The following is a 20,737-nucleotide window of genomic DNA, read 5'->3' as shown; positions in this document are numbered from 1 at the left end:
ACCGGGGCTTTGTATAGCTGTAGTAAAACATCCCCCCCCCCCCTTTATATTCTAGCCCTTTACCTACTATGCCACCAATCATTGTGTCAACGGCAAATGGATAGATGGCTCTCTGTTGTGTTATCTAAGTCAGTAATAAATATAGTGAATAGTTGAGGCCCCAGCACAGATCCTTGTGGGAAACCACTAGTCACTTCCTTCCAATTCAAGTACATACCCGTTATCCCTACTGTTTGCCTTCGACCACCTAACTAATCTCCTAACCACGTCAATAATTTGCCTTCAATTCCATGAGCTTTAATTTTAGCTAGCAGTCTCTTATATGGAACCTTATCAAATGCCTTCTGGAAGTTGATAAAAAACTACATACATAGACATTCCCCTGTCTGCTACTTTAGTTACTTCCTCAAAAAATTCAATTAGGTTCATTAGACATGACCTATCCTTTACAAATCCATGTTGGCTGTCTCTAATCAGATCAAATTTCTTTAAGTGCTGAGTCACTCTGTCCTTAATTATAGATTCCAATAACTTCCCCACAACTGATGTTAGACTAACAGGTCTATAATTTCTTGGTTTCTCTCTCTCACCTTTTTAAAATAATGGAGTTACATTTGCAATTTTCTAATATAAAGGGACAATTCCTGAATCAAGAGTGCTTTGGAAGATTATGGCTAAAGCATCTGCAATTTCCTCATCTAGTTCCTTTTAAAACCCTGGAGTGGAAACCATCAGTCCTGGGGATTTGTCAGTCTTTAGTACCATTATTTTTTCTAATACTGTTTTCTTGCTTACATTAACTTTAATGAGTTCCATTCTTGATTCATTATTAGTTTTCCTGGAATGTCAGGCATAATATCCTCCTCTACTGTGAAGACTGACACAAAGTAATTATTCAACATGTCTGCCATTTCCTTTTTTTTCATTTGCAATATTACCCACATCTGTTTTTAAAGGGCCCACATTACCCTTGATTACCCTTTTTCTTCTAATATAATTGTAAAAACGTTTTGTGTTAATCTTAATATCCCTCACAAGTTTCTTTTCGTATACCCTTTTTGCAGCTCTTGTTATTTTTTTTTCTTTTCCTTTGCTGTTCTTTATATCTCTGCCTAGCCCCTGGATCTACACCATTTTTTGTACTTTTGTATGCTCTTTCCTTTAGTTTTATGTTATCTCTCGATCTCTTGCCTCTTTTGTCGACCATGGCTGTTTTATTTAGTAAGTAGAGCTCTTGTGCCCCTTAGGGGTATATACTGGTCCTGTATTAAGCTAAATTCTTTTTTGAGCACCTCCCACTGTTCATCTGAAGTTTTACCCGATAACAGTTTTGACCAGTTTGCTGTCGTCAGTCTGTCTCATCCCGTTAAAGTTAGCCTTACCAAAATCGAGAATCTTAGTAATTGTGTTACGTTTCTCCTTTTCAAACTTAACATTAAATTCGATCATTTTATGATCACTGTTAGATAAGTGTTCCCTTACTGTTAGATTATTAACTAAGTCTGGCTCATTACTAAATCTAGTATGGCCTGCCCTCTTGTTGGTTCTAGAACATATTGCTCCAGAAAACTATTTTGAATGCACTTTTTGTATTAGTAATTCCATATGATTATAGTTCTTAATGATTAATTTGTTTTGTAAAGGGGTGAAGAAAGGTGGCAGTTGCCCATATTCATCTGCTTCTTATTACAAATCTTACATCTGTGTGCACTTCCTGTCTGTATCACTTGGCTTCCTGTTCTCGTTACATTTTTGTGTCAATTTTTTCCCCATTATAAATTCCTATATCGACATTTATAATGAGTTTTGCCTATTGTCATGCTATAATTACAAAATTTGGCTGCTTGATGGATTTGTGCCCTGTCTGTGAACATCCTCACAGAGCCACTCTTTAAAAAAAATTCAGAATCTCCAGCTGTCATTTTTTTTATCTCCAGGAAAGTTTTGGTTTCACACTTCAATGTAGTCTATCAGCCGTAAGCCTGTTCTCTCCCCTTTGAATTTAAAAGTGGATTTGGGATTTTTCCTAAATCCGTTTTAGAGCCTACCTATCATCAATCTCTGCCTTCCTAACATTTGTACAGTAATTGTCCCTGTTAGAATTAATCCACTGAAATACCTGCCTGAGGAAAGTGTTTTTATGTTTGTACCAAATTTATTTAAATTAAATGAATTTCATTTCAGCCCCTGTTTTCACACCCCAAAATGAGGGCCTGGTCGTATCTGAAATTCTTGATGTGATGGCTTGACCGATATTTCCCCCTCCCTTGCTCGAAGTCAACTGTTTTTCCCCAGTTGGCAAAATCTATGCTCAGGTAAGATAAAACCAATGAATGTTCCTGAAAATTGATGGCCCAATATGATGAGGAGTTAACATCGGCAATTAATTGCACTCAACCACAGCAATGGAAAGTGCATAATTTCCCTTCTCATAGGTTACCACCCATCCTCCCCACTAAGTAGTACGTTCCAAACTGCTTCCTCCTTCCCCTATTGAGCAGGATGTTGACTACCTGACCTGTCCCCTCCTAACTCAGCATGTCCACATAACCAGGAACAGAACATCCTTTTCCCCCACCACCACTCCCAATGCCCCCTCCCCCATACCCATTGAGCTCAGCAACTAAACCTCTGCTGCCCTTCACTGAGCAACATGATACCCCACCCTATCAAGCATAATATCCACCATCCAGACCCCATCCCCACCCTCACCTGAGAAACCTGTCCAAGCCATCTCCCCAACTGAGCAGCCTGTTCAACGTGCATCCATCAAGCAACATCTTCCCCCTCTTATTTCTCTCCTCCCCATCTATCCTCATCCTCTTCCACCTACCCTTATTCTTCCTCTCTCCCTCCCCCCTCTGACCTATCTCTCCCCCTCTTCCCCTTTCTTTTTCCCCTCCCAACCCCCACCCCCACAGATGCAAGATTTTTAAGATATTAAGATAGGTACTGTTAAATCAAATATTACTTTAAAAATAAGGACAAAATATATGAATTTAAAATGAGTATTGAATTACATCTGTCACTGTGGTCCAATTATTCCACCCCCCTTGACCCTGCTACACTCGGTCTTGATGTGATGTGAGATTGACCAGTTATTAATTATAAATTAATCCTGACTTCTGATCAGTGATTTATTTTACAGGAGTGATGGTTGGAAAAAAGTGGATCCTGCCATTGCTACACAGCTGCAGTCTATGGCAGAGGAGGGGGAGTTCTGGGTGGAGGAGCATGAGTTTTTCAGGGATTTTGATGAGGTGACGGTGGGTTATCCAATAAATATGGAGGGACACATCCTCAGTCTTTTAACAGGTAGGTTTAAATATTTAAATCTTAGGCAGTTTTACATTTCAGTATTTTTCTATGTGATATCTGTGAAGATGGCATATTCTGCTGTTAAGAGTATTCTCCATGATAAGGGGGCTCTAATTTTAAGAAATATATTTTCTGGGATGATCACAGATGCGGTGAGAATAGTGTGGTTTGCAGGAACAGCATTTAGGTACATGCGCCGTGACGCCTCAACCTCTGGGTCGGGGCTCATTAATTATGCCAGGTAAGCTTCCAGCATGAATTGAGCCTACTGCTAGGAACTCATACTGTGCAGGAATTCTGGCATTGCTGCAGCTCTTGAATGATTGCAGCGACCATTTAAAGGATTGCAACTACTTAAAGTTGAACAGCCTCACATGGGGCCAAAAATAGTCTCGGGCTACCAAAAGGTTATGGTAGATAAAGATAATGACGGCTGCATAACGTCTCAGATGGCAAAAAAACAGTGGATGCCAATAAAAATATGGAGGAAGGAAATGAGTCTCTGAATAAGTAGCAATGCAGGATCCAAACCACCTGTTTGATGGATTGTGAAGTGTAGGCGATACTGCCTGAGGTGTCTGTGATGAAATTGTCCTGTTTGGCACTCCAGGACACCCTCCCTAGAGGACAGCAATGCAGCTGGTAGGTGATGATAGCCAAGGCCTGTAGGACCTGGTAGCATATGGAAGAATATGGTCGATCTTAAAGCTGCCACGGTATGGCTATACAGTAGTACCACATAGCAGGCAGATATTACAATTATGCATGCCATAAATGGTTGCCTGTCAAGCTGCTATATATTTGTGGCCTATGCAGAGCCCTCAGACAATCTTACAGCTCAACTGACAGGAGTAGTTCATTCAGCCCCACGATCCTGTTCTGCCATTTAATTAGATCATGACTGATCTGTACCTCAGCTCCATTTACCTGCCTTTGCTCCATTTCACTTAATGCCCTCACAGCTTTTTGATGGAGAGTTATCAAGATTTTCACTACCCTTTTGGCCTCCCATCAGGTATTACTCAGCTGGTGTGTTTTTAGCATCCAGCTGAGTAGTAGTATGCCGACCCTTCCTGATTTAGTGGGTCAGCTTCACTTACGTAGTGTGGGTGATCTCCCAGCCCACAATGGGGCTGGTATTTGATGTTTGCTACAGAAGGGTGGGAACTCGTGTATAATCAGCCCTGGTCAGCCTGACCTGCCTAGGATGCCTCCATTGCTTCTCTTCTTCCACTAAAAACATAAGTAAATGAAGATCCCTCTTGGGAAGTCCATTGTCACATCTCAAAAAGAAGTGCCAGAACACTTGGCATTATATCTCCTGACTAACTAAGTGGAAACAGAAAAGAAAGAAAGAAAAGCCTCAAATGTTGCTATGAATTTTGCCAGCAAGCTCTTTAAATGCACTTAGTAGTCCTGGACCTATGTTTTATATGGGTGGGTAAATGACTCAGAGCTACACTGCAGTGAATGCTGGGAGATTATGTGGACGTCCAAATGACATTTCATCTTCTTTCCCACTGAATACCAACAATAGGATAATACAGCTGCCCAAATTCACCACACTATCTCCATGCACATACAACGAAGGATGTCCAGTATGGCTCCTGACAGGATGTCAAGGCCTTGGAGAGGGTGCAGAGAAGATTTACTATAGGGTTGAGGGACTTCAGTTATGTGAAGAGACTAGAGAAGCTGAGTTTGTTCTCCTTAGAGCAGAGAAGATTTAATGGAGGTGTTCAAAATTATGAAGGGTTGTGTAAATAAGGAGAAGTTGTCTCTGTTGGCAGGACACAGATTTTAAAAATTTGGCAGAAGAACCAGAGGGGAGATGAGGAGAATTTTTTTTACGCAGCAAGTTGTTATGATCTGGAATGCACTGCCTGAGAGGGTGGTGGAAGCAGATTCAATAATAACTTTCAAAAGGGAATTGGATATATACTTGAAAAGGAAAAAATTGCAGGGCTACGGAGAAAAGAGCAAGGGAGTGGTACTAATTGGATAGCTCTTTCATAGAGCCGGCACAGGCTTGATAGGCTGAATGGCCTCCTTCTGTGCTACACGATTCTATGTTCTAATGCCAAAATTCCCAGGAAAAAAAGGGATTTGCTGTTCTATCCTTTGGGAACGTACTTCTTAAAGGTGTGTTTAATATTCATCTAAAGTTTCTTGTATTTTTGGACCTGCTTCTGCATTGCTGTTCGTGCATTAGTTGCCGCTGGTGTTTGGCGCTGCTTTTTGGATTGCAAGATTGGTTTTACACAGTTGTTTTCGCACGACAGTTTTATTGTCAATTTCTGCTTCACTGATGACAAGAAAAAAATTTCAGTGTGGGAATTCCTTTGGCCATTCCAATGGGAATCCTTGAATTAGAAGAGGAAGAAGAGTTTATATGGAGGGACCACGGCCAGTGTAATTGGACCTTTTTTTTATTCGTTCACGGGATGTGGGCATTGCTGGCGAGGCCGGCATTTATCGCCCATCCCTAATTGCCCTTGAGAAGGTGTTGGTGAGCCGCCTTCTTGAACCGCTGCAGTCCGTGTGGTGAAGGTTCTCCCACAGTGCAGTTAGGAAGGGAGTTCCAGGATTTTGACCCAGCGACGATGAAGGAACGGCGATATATTTCCAAGTCAGGATGGTGTGTGACTTGGAGGGGAACGTGCAGGTGGTGGTGTTCCCATGTACCTGCTGCTCTTCTCCTTCTAGGTGGTAGAGGTCGCGGGTTTGGGAGGTGCTGTCGAAGAAGCCTTGGCAAGTTGCTGCAGTGCATCCTGTGGATGGTACATACTGCAGCCACAGTGCGCCGGTGGTGAAGGGAGTGAATGTTTAGGGTGGTGGATGGGGTACCAATCAAACGGGCTGCTTTGACCTGGATGGTGTCGAGCTTCTTGAGTGTTGTTGGAGCTGCACTCATCCAAGCAAGTGGAGAGTATTCCATCACACTCCTGACTTGTGCCTTATAGATGGTGGAAAGGCTTTGGGGAGTCAGGACGTGAGTCACTCGGTCAAATGCTGCCTTGATGTCAAGGGCACCCAGCCTCTGACCTGCTCTTGTAGCCACAGTATTTATATGGCTGGTCCAGTTAAGTTTCTGGTCAATGGTGACCCCCTTGGTCCAAACATGGACAAAAGAGCTGAATTCCAGAGGTGAGGTGAGAGTGACTGCCCTTGACATCAAGGCAGCATTTGACAGAGTGTGGCACCAAGCAGCCCTAGTAAAATTGAAGTCAATGGTAATCAGGGGGAAAACTCTCCAGTGGCTGGAGTCATACCTAGCACAAAGGAAGATGGTAATGCCGTTGAATGTCAAGGGGAGGTGGTTAGACTCTCTCTTGTTGGAGATGGTCATTGCCTGGCATGAATGTTACTTGCCACTTATCAGCCCAAGCCTGGATGTTGTCCAGGTCTTGCTGCATGTGGGCTCGGACTGCTTCATTATTTGAGGGGTTGTGAATGGAACTGAACACGGTGCAATCATCAGCGAACGTCCCCATTTCTGACCTTTACTTGGAGGGAAGGTCATTGATGAAGCAGCTGAAGATGGTTGGGCCTAGGACACTGCCCTGAGGAACTCCTGCAGCAATGCCCTGGGGCTGAGCTGATTAGCCTCCAGCAACAACTACCATCTTCCTTTGTGCTAGGTATGACTCCAGCCACTGGAGAGTTTTCCCCCTGATTACCATTGACTTCAATTTTACTAGGGCTGCTTGGTGCCACACTCGGTCAAATGCTGCCTTGATGTCAAGGGCAGTCACTCTCACCTCACCTCTGGAATTCAGCTCTTTTGTCCATGTTTGGACCAAGGCTGTAATGAGGTCTGGAGCCGAGTGGTCCTCGCGGAACCCAAACTGAGCATCGGTGAGCAGGTTATCGGTGAGTAAGTGCCGCTTGATAGCACTGTCGACAACACCTTCCATCACTTTGCTGATGATTGAGAGCAGACTGATGGGGCGGTAATTGGCCGGAGTGGATTTGTCCTGCTTTTTGTGGACAGGACATACCTGGGCAATTTTCCACACTGTCGGGTAGATGCCAATGTTGTAGCTATACTGGAACAGCTTGGCTAGAGGCGCAGCTAGTTCTGGAGCACAAGTCTTCAGCACTACAGCCGGGATGTTGTCGGGGCCCATAGCCTTTGCTGTATCCAGTGCACTCAGCCGTTTCTTGATATCACGTGGAGTGAATAGAATTGGCTGAAGACTGGCTTCTGTGATGGTGAGGATATCGGGAGGAGGCAGAGATGGATCATCCACCCGGCACTTCTGGCTGAAGATGGTTGCAAACGCTTCAGCCTTGTCTTTTGCACTCACATGCTGGACTCTGCCATCATTGAGGATGGGGATGTTTGCAGAGCCTTCTCCTTCCGTTAGTTGTTTAATTGTCCACCACCATTCACGACTGGATGTGGCAGGACTGCAGAGCTTTGATCTGATCCGTTGGTTGTGGAATCGCTTAGCTCTGTCAATAGCATGTTGCTTCCGCTGTTTAGCATGCATGTAGTCCTGTGTTGTAGCTTCACCCGGTTGGCATCTCATTTTTAGGTACGCCTGGTGCTGCTCCTGGCATGCTCTTCTACACTCATTGAACCAGGGTTGATCCCCTGGCTTGTTGGTAATGGTAGAGTGAGGAATATGCCGGGCCATGAGGTTACACATTGTGCTGGAATACAACTCTGCTGCTGCTGATGGTCCACAGCGCCTCATGGATGCCCAGTTTTGAGCTGCTAGATCTGTTCTGAATCTATCCCATTTAGCATGGAGGTAGTGCCACACAACACGTTGGATGGTGTCCTCAGTGCGAAGACGGGACTTCGTCTCCATGACGACTGTGCGGTGGTCACTCCTACCAATACTGCCATGGACAGATGCATTTGCGACAGGTAGATTAGTGAGGACGAGGTCAAGTAAGTTTTTCCCTCGTGTTGGTTCGCTCACCACCTGCCACAGGCCCAGTCGGGCAGCTATGTCCTTCAGGACTCGGCCAGGCGTTAGTCCCAGGTGCTGTATGTTTTAACCTAGGCACACGTCCTGGGTATACCTTCGTTGTCTACAGTTCACGAAGGAGATTGTGATTGGCTTATGCCATCTTCGTAAATAAAGCCTCCACAAAAGTTTCACCACAGGAAAAGCTCTATCTGTGGCTGTGCAGGTGACTACATCATTGAATTTCTATGCAACTGAATCCTTCCAAGCTACCACCAGAGACATTTGCCAGATCAGTCATTTTTCAGTGTCCTGATGCATCAAATAAGTGACAGAAACTTTTTTTTTTGCCTGCAGACATTCACTTTTGTCACTTTCACCTCATCGCTGAGGAAGTGATTTTTTGTGCTTAAAAACACTATGAATGGAAATTGTTATATAAAATGCAAGTTCTTTCTTTGAGTTTTTTCTCTAAGTTTACACTGCCGTGAATGTTGGGAGATTATGTGGACATCCAAATGACATTTCATCCTCTTTCCCACTGAATACCAACAATAGGATAATACAGCTGCCCAAATTCACCACACTATCTCCATGCACATACAACGAAGGATGTCCAGTATGGCTCCTGAAAGGATGTCAAGGCCTTGGAGAGGGTTTTTTTTTCTGTAAGACCTACTTTAATATATATGCTGAAATTTTAAATCAGCACTAAATGGTCAGTCAGGCACTGTGGGTTCTGTTTAGCTACTAGCATGCAGTTTGTAAACATTACTAGTATTCACAGTAGTACTCAGTGAATGAGTTACCAGTGATGATATCTGACCTGTAGTGGCTGCTACTGAACGAAGTATGTATATGTATCAGGATGAACTTGATTAGTAAAATCATTGGGGGGCTCTCTTTATCTGTTATGTAAAAAGAAAAGATGACAGTATTTGCAGTTACAATTCTGCTTTCTTTGTTTAGGTAAAAGTTTGTGCCATACACAGCAACTTTCAGGAGTATGGATCAAAGGTCAATCTGCAGGCGGTTGCCGTAACAACAGCAGTTTCTGTAGTAACCCCAAATTCTGGCTGAGAATTCTGGATCCAGGTGAAATAGTTATTGCCGTTTTGCAGAAGAAACGTGATTCCAGCAGTAGAAATGGCAAGACTTGTTGGTCAGAGAATGCTGCTGTGCATTGTCATGATAATGAAGAAGGGCCCACTGCTGATATCCTCCAACAGAGATGTTACCGAGCAATAGGACTACACATTTGGAAGGTACTTGTAGATCAAACCAAACAGCTCCAACAGGAATTAAATATTCATTCCACAAGTATAATGTATAATAAGATCTAAATCATTGGTTTTGTCACTTACTCTTATTTGTTAAATTCACATCATATATTTATTCATGTTAATATTTTTTTTTTAAATGCACATCAAGAGGAATATTGTTGGGGAATTGAAAAGTATTGATTTTATTCACCTGTGTTAGCTTCAAGCATTCTCAGGCTGAGTATAATATGGCTAAAAGCAGAGTAAATATCTCCCGATTATGCCCCAGTAATTTACCTCAGCCCCATCTCAGAAGAACATTCTCTGCTGCACCAGTGTGATGCACTTCCTTTTACTACACCAGCCATTCTGTTGCCTCTCTGAGTAAAATTGCCAATTAGTTCCATATTAAAATAGTTTTAGACTGTGAGCCCATGTCAGGATTAAAAAGTATTTAAGAATATATAAATTCACTTTCAATAGTCCTACCTAACAGTGCAATTTCTGGAAGAAAAAGGGTTGAGGTCCTGCAGTCAGAGTTTCGGGAGCTAGGGAAGAAGTTAAAAAGCAGGACATCAGAGGCAGTAATCTCTGGATTACTCCCAGTGCCACGTGCTAGTGAATATAGGAACTGTAGGATTAGACAGGTTAATGCATGGCTGGAAAAATTGTGCAAGAGGGAGGCCTTCAGATTCCTGGACCATTGGGACCAGTTCTGGCGCAGGAAGGATCTGTTCAAGATGGACGGGTTGCACCTCAATAGAGCTGGGACTAATGACCTCGCAGGGAGGTTAACTAGTGCAGTGGGGGAGGGTTTAAACTCACTTGGCAGGGGGATGGGCACCAGGATGAAACATTAGAGAGGAGAAACAAGGTACACAGAGGACTGGGAGGGACAAATAGCACTAGTGTAAAGAATAGTTCAGAAATGGGAGGGATCAAACAGGGCAAATGCGAGGCAGTCTAAGATGAGATTGGAGTGCATGTGCGTAAATGCACATAGTGTGGTAAATAAGGTTGGTGAGCTGCAGGCACAAGTCACCACATGGGACTATGATATAGTGGCAATAACAGACCTGGCTCAAAGAAGGGGAGGATTGATACTTAATATTCCTGGCTACAAGGTATTCAGGAAAGAAAGGAGCGGGGGCGGCAATTTTGATCAAATAAACTATTATAACACTGGAAAAGGATGATGTAGTTGAGGGGTCAAAGACAGAATCTATTTGGTTAGAATTGTGGAACATTAGAGAAGTTATTACGCTACTGGGTGTGTACTGTAGGCCACCAAATAATGGGAAGGAGATAGAGGAGAAAATTTGCAGGCAAATTACAGAAAGAGGCAAGAACTATAGAGTAGTGATAATGGGGGTCTTAAATTATCCCAATATAGACAGGGATAGTAACAGTGTAAAGGGCAAAGAGGGGGAGGAATTCCTGAAATGTATACAAGAGAACTTTCTTGACCAGTGTGTTTCCAGCCAAACAAGGAAGGAAGCAGTGCTGGATCCAGTTCTGGAGAATGAAGTGGGGCAAGTGGAGCATGTTTCAGTGGGGGAGCATTTGGGGAACAGTGATCATAATATCATTAGGTTTAGAATAGTTATGGAAAAGGACAAGGAACAATCAAGCGTAAAAATATTTAACTGGAGGAGGGCTAATTTCAGTGAGTTAAAAAGTGATCTTGCCCTGATGGATTGGAATCGAAAATTGGTAGGCAAAACAGTAATTGAACAATGGGAGGCCTTCAAGGAGGAGATGGTTCAGGTACAGAATAGACACATTCCTACGAGAGGGGAAGGAAGGGCATTCTAAACTAGAGCTCCCTGGATGACTAAAGATATAGAGATTAAAATGAATCTGAATATGGAGGCTTATGACAAATGTAAAGTTCATAATACAGTTGAGAACCAAGCTGAATACAGAAAGTACAGACGAGATCTAAGAAAGGGAATAAGAGGGGCAAAGAGAGAAAGTATGAGAATAGATTAGCGGCTAACATAAAAGGGAACCCAGAAGTCTTAAATATATTAATAGTAAAAGGGTAGTCAAAGGAAGGGTGGGGCCAATCAGGGACAAAAAAGATCTTGTGGAGGCAAAGGGTATGGCTGAAGTACTAAATTAATACTTCTCATTTGTCTTCACTAGAGAAGAGGATGCTGCCAATGTAGCAGTAAAGGTGGGGAGGGGGGGTATAATGATAATGGATAGGACAGAATTAGAGAAAGAGGACATACTTAAAAGATTGGCAGTACTCAAAGTAGGAAGGTCACCCGGTCCAGATGGGATGTATCCTAGGTTACTGAGGGAAGTAAGGACAGAAATTGTGGAGGCTCTGGCCACAATCTTCCACTCCTCCTTAGATATGGGAGTGGTGCCAGAGGATTGGAGGATTGCAAATGTTACACCTCTGTTCAAAAAGGGGGAGAGGGATAAACCCAGCAATTACAGGCCAGTCAGCTTTACATCGGTAGTGGAGAAAATTTGAGAAAATAATCCGGGACAAAATTAATTGGCACTTGGAAAAGTATGGGCTAATAAATGAAAGTCAGCATGGATTTATTAAAGGAAAATCGTGTTTGACTAACTTGATTGAGTTCTTTGATGAAGTGACGGAGAGAGTTGATGAGGGTAGTGCGGTTGATGTTGTGTATATGGACTTTCAAAAGGCATTTGATAAAGTACCACACAATAGTCATGTTAGCAAAATTAAAGCCTATGGGATTAAAGGGACAGAGGCAGCGTGGATATAAAATTGGCTAAGGGACAGAGTGTAGTGGTGAACGGTTGTTTTTCTGACTGGAGGGAACTGATGTTCCCCAGGGGTCGGTATTGGGACTATTGTTCTTTTTGATATATATGAATGACCTGGACTTGGGTATACAGGGTATAATTTCAAAGTTTGCAGATGACACGAAACTCGGAAATGTAGTAAACAATGTGGAGGACATAGACTGGCTGGTTAAATGGGCAGAAACATGGCAGATGAAATTTAACGCAGATAAGCGTGAAGTGATGCATTTTGGTAGGAAGACTAGGGAGAGGCAATAAATGGTACAATTTTAAAGGGGGTGCAGGAAGAGAGATACCTAGGGGTGTGCTAAGAAAATATCTAAGACAAGACCCTAAACTTGTAACAGCACAAATTTGGAAACATTTATATGTAGAATTCCACTATTGTGAATAGAAACATGAAGCAAAAGTGTCTTTTTATTACTTCCTGAAACCAGAAAGAAAGTAAAATCCAGTCCAATCAAGAGATGACCGTAAGGCGAGCTGTATGCCTGTATGTAGGGTTTGACCTTGATTATTCCTTTTTAGGGAAAGAATGGATAACTCGGTTTGGTTTTTGCTTTTCTATCCAATCATTTATTTTCTTCTATTCCCTGTATGAAATTTCAGGTGGAGAAGAAACGATTTAATTTGCAGAAAACTGTTGCCAAACCACCAACCATTTCAACAGAATGCCATACGTATGACAGGGAAGTTAAACTGCATTGTGATTTTACACCAGGCTACTACCTTGTCATCCCCAGTACATTCATGAAAGATGAAGATGGAAATTTTCTGCTGCGTGCTTTTTCAACATCTAAAATTTCACTGAGGTAAGAACAGAGAGATCCAGGCTCCAAGATGTGAAATAAATAGTTTTTACTCAGTGGATGGATTTTAAAAGCATAAATACACAAAGATAACAATTAAATCCAACTTATCTTTAGAAATGAGTTGCATGGGTTGATTTGGCATTATTGGAGCTGGGGAACACAAAATTAATGAAACCCAATGACAGCCTCATTTGATAATCATTAGTGAGAAACAGATGCATTCCAAGCAGATCTCACTCTTTATTTATGTCAAACAAACTCCACTATTAGGATGCTGGAGTAGAGAATACTTACATGGTTCTATGGAGCAATATTTAGGAAATATGAAGTTTTATTACTTTTACAAAATACTAGGATTAATGTGAGATATGTGTTTACTCCTCAAGTTACTTTTCCCCTTTTAATAATATGTTGCACTAAGTGTTGTGAAACAATTTTCATGATCCTGCCAAAAACTGAAATTTATTAAATACTTTTCTGCCCTTAGTGCAGTGAAAGCAGTTCACCCACTTACCCAGTTTGAGGAGAATTCTGAAGGGGAGTGGGAAATAATGCAGTTTACAGATTCATGGATCAGTGGAAAGAGTGCAGGTGGAAGCAGGAACTTCCCAACATACAACACTAACCCACATTTGCCATTCTCAATCCTCTCTGATACTGGTGTCGGGAACGTTAGAATCACGCTGTGCCAGGAAAATTTTGATGGACAGTTTCTGCCAATAGGATTCCATGTTTATCAGGTAATGCCATGTTTTGAATGACACTGGAAATCTAACTGGCCTGAAGAAAGGCCTTGGATCGGAGTTGAAAGAATTTTTAGTGTTGATGTTGAAGATTTAAAGTGCTAATGTTGAATCTAAAGTGAACAAAACTGTGCTTAACCAGAAGTACTAACTATTTGCCTTTATAACAACAGGAACATGAGCTGGGTAATAGAAATCTGCAAAATATTTCTGTAAAATCAGGAAACTGTAATGAAGTCTGTGGGATGTTACAAGGGGACAATAATGTGGAACTTTGGGGTCAAATGACCTATTTTAGATCATTTTTGATAATTAATTTGAATTTATATTGCTGCCATTTGGGCCTAATACTGGGGTGGCAATAGGAGATTACAATATTGCAGAGTTTTTATTGTAATTAAATATAATCTTTATAGTGGGCTCTGCTTACTGCTGACTTATTTTTTAATGAATAATGAATACCCATTCATAAATCTTAATGCCCTGATTTTATAATATATCAGAATATAAAAGCTGCACATATTATTGTGAACATTGTACTTTTTTTTAAAATTGTGATCCATTTTGTCCCATTTAACATGAGCTTCTGGCACTTTCAAACATCTGCTGTGAACAATGAGTATTTTTATGCTTTATCATTAGCAATTAATTTTCTACCTCCATACACAACAATAACTTGCATTTATACAGCACCTTTAATGTAGGAAAACATCCCAAAGCATTTATAGAGGAATAATGAGACAAAAATTGACACCGAGCCAAAGAAGGAGATATTAGGAAGGGTGACTAAAAGTTTAATCAGAGGTAAGTTTTAACAAGGGTCTTAAAGGATGAGAAAGAGGTGGAAGGTTTAGGAAGAGAATTCCAGAGCCTAGGGTCTAGACAGCTGAAAACACGGCTGACAATGGTGGGGCAACGGGAGTGGGGTACGTGCAAGAGGCCAGAATTGGAGGATGGCAGAGTTCTCGGAAGGTTGTAAGGCTGGAGGAGGTTAGAGATGGGAGGGAGGGGGAAGCCATGAAGGGACTTGAACATGAATTTTAAATTGACTCCTGGTCCCCCAACGCCTCCAATGTAGGTCAGCGAGCACAATACTTCTGCAGCTATCGACCTGCTCAATCAATCCCTTACCTCCAACTTTGATGCCCTCGTCCCCAGTAAAACCCTTACTCTCTCCCACCCTGGTTGTTCCTGCGGGTTTAGTCCTCATCTTCGCTCCTTCAAGTCCAATGGGTGCAAACCTGACGCACAATTGCTTTAGCCATTCATCGGCAGATCTGTCTGAACCACATCAAGCACTATCGGGCCCCACTCTCCTTTGCCAAAACTGCTCACTACTTCAGGACCATCCTAGACTGCCACAGGTGTTAGTCTCTTTCAGTGTGTTCCTTCTCTGCCTGAGCCCTTGCAGAAGGGCCTGCAACTCCTTGATAAACAAAGTGGCTTTTTTCAATCAGTGGTGCCCACATCTGAAGCAATTTGATGAGTGATCAACTCTGCTGCAACGAAGTGGCAGCCTCGAATATGTACTCAAGTCCTGGAGTGGGGCTCAAACCCACAACTTTCTCACGCAGAGACAAAAGTACTACCAACTGAGCCAAACTGACAGTGTTGCATGCAAATAATAGTAATATTCACTCCTGTTAGTGACTTTGCATAATTTTCCCATTGCGTAGTGATAGGCAATAATGGTGCAACACCTAAAGTTCTGCTACTTTTGTTTCATTTGTATTCAGGGGATGGAGCACCTGCAGTCCCAGTAACTCATTACGACAACTTGGAGCAGTACTACATTGCATAATTTATCTAAAATTTCTTCAAATCTTGTTTTATTTATTGTCAATGGAATTGTGTACCACTGATCTCCTTCACATTTGTGCTATGTTGAGCAACATGGAAATTGATGGTTTCGTCACAGCCAGGGAGGAAATAATCTCCACCCTTCCTGTAATGTGTGTCCATTTCCTTCTTAGTTCCTGAAGTTGCTGCTTAACTGCTAACTGTTGACAGTTCTTCTTTCACATGTGTTACTTGTTTCACACAGGTACACAACAGTAAAAATTTGAATCAAGTATCCCCTCAGGAGCCTGTGGTGACATGTGTGCCTCATCGCTACATACAGGAAATGACTCAACTTTGCACTCTGAAGCCAGGAAATTATAAGATAATTCCTTCTACATACCTGCCTAACAGTGAAGCACAATTTATAGTCACTGTAGAAACCAAAATAGACAGGTGGGATAAGAATTACTTCTTAATTTTATTAGATTCAAATTCTTTGAGCTTGACTTTTGACATCAAGAACTTAACAACTGTTTAGGTTTTAATAAAATTTATAATTTTTTCTGTCAGGCACTCAATTTGTTTATATAATGAAAAACATGTTGGTAACTTTTCATTTGCGCGAGATAACATACAAATTGTAGCCAAGCACCTTGTGCCAATACAAATTGTATGTGAAGTGACAGTGGGTGACCATCTTGGAGATAGTGACCACAATTCAGTTAGTTTTAGCATTATAATGGAAAAGGACAGAGTTAAATCAGGAGTAAACGTTTTAAATTGGGGGAAGGCAAATTTTATAGAACTAAGAGGGGATATGGTAGAAGTGGACTGGACACAACTACTTGAGGAAAAATCAGTGGCAAGCCAATGGGAGGCACTAAAAAGTGAAATTCTACGGGTGCAATGCAGATACATCCCCTCAAAGAAAAAGGGTGGCACTGCCAAATTTAGAGCCCCCTGGTTGTCTCGAAGTATACGGGACAAGATAAAGCAGAAAAAGAAAGCTTATGACTGTCACAGAAAACTAAATACTGCAGAAAACCGAGAGGAATATAGAAAGTACAAGGATGACGTAAAAAAGGAAATAAGGAAAACAGAGAGGGCATGAAAAAATATTAGCTAGTAAGATTAAAGAAAACCCAAAGATGTTTTATCAGTACATTAAGAACAAGAGGCTAGCTAAGGAAAAGGTGGGACCTATCAGGGATGATAAGGGTAACTTGTGTGTAGAAGCAGAGGATGTGGGTAGGGTTTTAAATGAATATTTTGTCTCCATATTCACAAAGGAAAGGGATGATCCGGACGTAGTAGTTAAAGAGGAGAGTTGTGAAATATTGGATAAGGTAAACATAACAAGAGAGGAAGTACTAGAGGGACTGGAATCCTTGAAAGTTGATAAGTCACCAGGGCCGGATGGATTGTTTCCTAGGCTATTGAAGGAAGCCAGGGAGGAAATAGCGGATGCTCGGAGGATCATTTTCCAATCCTCAATAGATACAGGGGAGGTACCGGAGGACTGGAAGACTGCAAACGTAGTACCGTTGTTTAAAAAGGGTACGAGAGAAAGGCCGAACAATTATAGGCCCATCAGTCTTACCTCGGTGGTGGGCAAACTATTAGTTTATCCTATCTCTCAGTATTGATTCTGTCACTTGGAAAGGCATTGTTTAATCAGGGATAGTCAGCATGGATTTGTTCAGGGAAGGTTATGCCTTACAAATCTGATTAAATTCTTTGAGGAAGTAACAAGGAGGATTGATGAGGGTAGTGCAGTGGATTTTAGTAAGGCATTTGACAAGGTCCCACATGGCAGACTGGTCAGAAAGGTAAGAGGACATGGGATACAGGGAAATGTGGCAAATTGGATCCAAAATTGGCTCAGTAACAGGAAACAAAGGGTAAAAGTCGATGGATGTCTTTGCAAATGGAAATCCGTTTCCAGTGGTGTGCCACAGGGCTCAGTGTTGGGTCCCTTGCTGTTTGTGGTATATATTAATGATTTGTCCTTGAATGCAGGGGGCATGATTGGCAAATTTGCAGACGACACAAAAATTGGCTGTGTAGTTGATAGTGAAGAGGATAGCTGTAGACTCCAAGAAGATATCAATGGGTTGGTGGAGTGGGCAGAAAAGTGGCAAATGGAGTTCAACCTGGAGAAGTGTGAGGTAATGCACTTAGGGAGGGCAAACAGTAAAAGGGAATTTGCAGTAAACTGGAATCTATTGAGAGGGGTAAAGGAAGTGAAAGACCTTGGAGTGCATGTGCACAGGTCCCTGAAGGTGGCAGTACAGGTAGATAAGGTTGTGAAGAAGGCATACGGGATGCTCTCCGTTATTAGCCGAGGTATAGAATACAAAAGCAGCGATGTAATGATGGAACTGTATAAAACGCTGGTAAGGCCACAGCTGGAGTATTGTGCGCAGTTCTGGTCACATTACAGGAAGGACGTAATTGCTCTGGAGAGAGTGCAGAGAAGACTTACAAGAATGTTGCCAGGGCTTGAAAATTGCAGCTACGAGGAGAGATTGGATAGGCTGGGATTGTTTTCCTTGGAGTAGAGGATGCTGAGGGGTGTCTTGATTGAAGTGTACAAAATTATGAGGGACCCAGATAGAGTAGACAGGAAGTACCTGTTTCCCCAGCGGAGAGTTCAAGAACTAGAGGACATAGATTTAAGCTGATTGGCGGAAGGATTAGAGGGGACGTGAGGAAAAACTTTTTTACCCAGAGGGTGGTGGGTATATGGAATTTGCTGCCTGAATTGGTGGTAGAGGCAGGGACCCTCAACTCTTTAAAAAGTACCTGGACCTGCACCTAAAGTGCTGTAAGCTGCAGGGCTATGGACCAGGTGCTGGAAGGTGAGATTAGAATGGGCACCTGGTTGTTCTTTGAACCGGCGCGGACACGATGGGCCGAATGGCCCCCTTCTGTGCTGTATCTTTTCTATGGTTCTAATTAAAATATACGTTAAAGTATATCGTGCTACAAAAGTATCATTAAAATTTAGCAATGCTAGATCTATTTCAGATTACAGTGACAATTGCATATCTTTAAGCACTTCATATTTTATTTGGTCCTTACCATATTTTATCAGTTATTATTTTGGTAGTGGATGTAAGTGGGTTGGGAAGACCCAAACATTTAACTTAGGATCCTACTAGACATCACAGAGACAATTTCATCCTTGCCTATCTGAGCTATATTTCAAGAAGACTCCAGAAGAGAAATGACAGCGTGGCATCCAGTCACCCAGGGAGAGATAAACATTTCATTCTGTTTTGTCTGTCATGGATTTGGACCTATGCTTGAAAGGGCAACACTCCAAAACATTGTTATGTAATGCCTTTCAGTGAGAGAAGGCACTCATCCAAGCAGGGCCAGATATGAAAGGGACCCAGAGGTGAAAGGGGGAGCAGCAGTCCACTAAGTCAATTTCTTCTCACTGATGCCTGTCTTTATAAACTTCCTTAGAATAGCATAATCAAGCATTGAGCATGCCTCAAAATGTCAAGAGCTATAATCTCGACTTTAACCTAATCTGCCCGGTGGGAACGAGGCGAATTTGGGTTGGATGTCCATTTTATACACCGTCAATGGAGCGTAAAATGGGGCAGGGTGTAAAACGGGCGTCCGACCTGAACCCGCCTGATGGGTTCGGGTAAAATCAGTGGTTCTATGTTATTGAGCCTTTATTCTGATCATGATCAATATGATGTATAATATGAATATATTAAAGAATAGACTATTCCATGTTAAATAATATTTATTGCTTTATTTAGGAAGCCATTCCAGTGTCAGGAGAACTTAGGACAAGCAATTAATGAGGTAATTAATTAACCTGAAATTTTTTATTAACCTGAAATATACAGATATATATCATTCAGGGAAATGGTGCTACATTAATTTGTAATTAACTGTATCCTATAAACTATTAGATGTCAATGGATATAGTATTATTTCTATCTTCCCTCCCATGCTAATACTTAATACAGAAACATTCTTTTTTTGAAGATTTTAATAAACAGACCAATTGTGAATTATACCCCTTAGACTGCTGACAGGTCCAAGAAATCTAGGCATCCTGAACAACCAACTGTGATTCTAAAAACAACTAACGTTACAGTAGTAACACTAATCAAATGTCTGCAATAATTTTATTACTACAATATTAAACTGCTTTGGGGCCAAAATTCTCAGATCGTAAAGGAATCCTGCTCCACCATTGACCTTTGCACCTGACCCTGCCGTAGAATCTGGGGTTGGGTTGAGCGGGTTTAAAAGTTTTTTTTGAACCTGTTGGTAATTGATCCCACTCTGGCAGTCTTCTGGGATGTCCAGATCAAGGCCCAGACCTGGACATTCAGGTGGGCCCCACTTATGCTCCTCCAAGGACATGGGTACCTGTTTCTTTCCAGTGTCCAGATCGCTGGGTGTTCAGGAGACTGAAGCTGTGGGAATTCTAGTGGGGGACGCCTGTCCACTGGCCCCACGTCCTTGTGGTATCATGGGCCTTCTTTGGGTTGGACAGAAATTCCATCTGCCTCAGACACCAGTGGGAATTGCCATTGGAGCTTCTTCGGGATGAAGACCTTATGTTTCTGGGTCCTGCCCAATTTTCCAGCCCCATCAGGCCCCTTCCATTCCCTTTACTCCCACATTGTGCAGTAGGGTCCTTATTCTGTTTGCCTGCCTTCCTTTTTCTCTTTCATTCTATTTTCTACATTCTCTCTATTCTGTTTTTATTATTTTGATTTAACTTTTTTGTTATACAATAAAACAGATTAAGTTATATTTGATACCTTTTTTAAAAACAAATTAAACTTTGGGACCCCTTTCTTACTCAGATGCTCCAGTCCCAATGTTATTTTTGGAGGTGGGAGCAAAATAGTGAAAATTTGGCCTTTGGATAAAAATCAATTCCAGAAGCATTGTTTTTAAGGTAACTGAGGAAGAAAAGTGTAATGGTTGACCTGATCGCATTATAGACATGACCAGGCCAATCTTTGACATGATTTTCTCATGCCATTCCTGCTACTGGTTGATAAATTACTTCATTGGCAACCCGAGCAGTGAAATTGTGCTCCAACATAGTAATGCATCAG

General features: G+C 41.9%; 1 protein-coding gene across 2 annotated transcripts in view; it reads left to right on the top strand.

Moving 5' to 3' along the window:
* The window catches only part of capn10 (calpain 10), a 53,811-nt gene that overhangs the window by 22,344 nt on the left and 10,730 nt on the right, over positions 1-20,737 (top strand). For both annotated transcript variants that reach the window (XM_067995194.1, XM_067995195.1), the window contains exons 7-12: positions 3,149-3,315; positions 9,210-9,505; positions 12,905-13,107; positions 13,595-13,847; positions 15,895-16,085; positions 19,415-19,460. In XM_067995194.1, the coding sequence (XP_067851295.1) occupies positions 3,149-3,315; positions 9,210-9,505; positions 12,905-13,107; positions 13,595-13,847; positions 15,895-16,085; positions 19,415-19,460 (1,156 nt within the window). The remainder of the gene's footprint in view (positions 1-3,148; positions 3,316-9,209; positions 9,506-12,904; positions 13,108-13,594; positions 13,848-15,894; positions 16,086-19,414; positions 19,461-20,737) is intronic.

The sequence above is a fragment of the Heptranchias perlo genome, chromosome 13, assembly GCF_035084215.1.
Source record: "Heptranchias perlo isolate sHepPer1 chromosome 13, sHepPer1.hap1, whole genome shotgun sequence".
Taxonomy (NCBI): domain Eukaryota; kingdom Metazoa; phylum Chordata; class Chondrichthyes; order Hexanchiformes; family Hexanchidae; genus Heptranchias; species Heptranchias perlo.
This window is presented reverse-complemented; position numbering and strand designations above follow the sequence as displayed.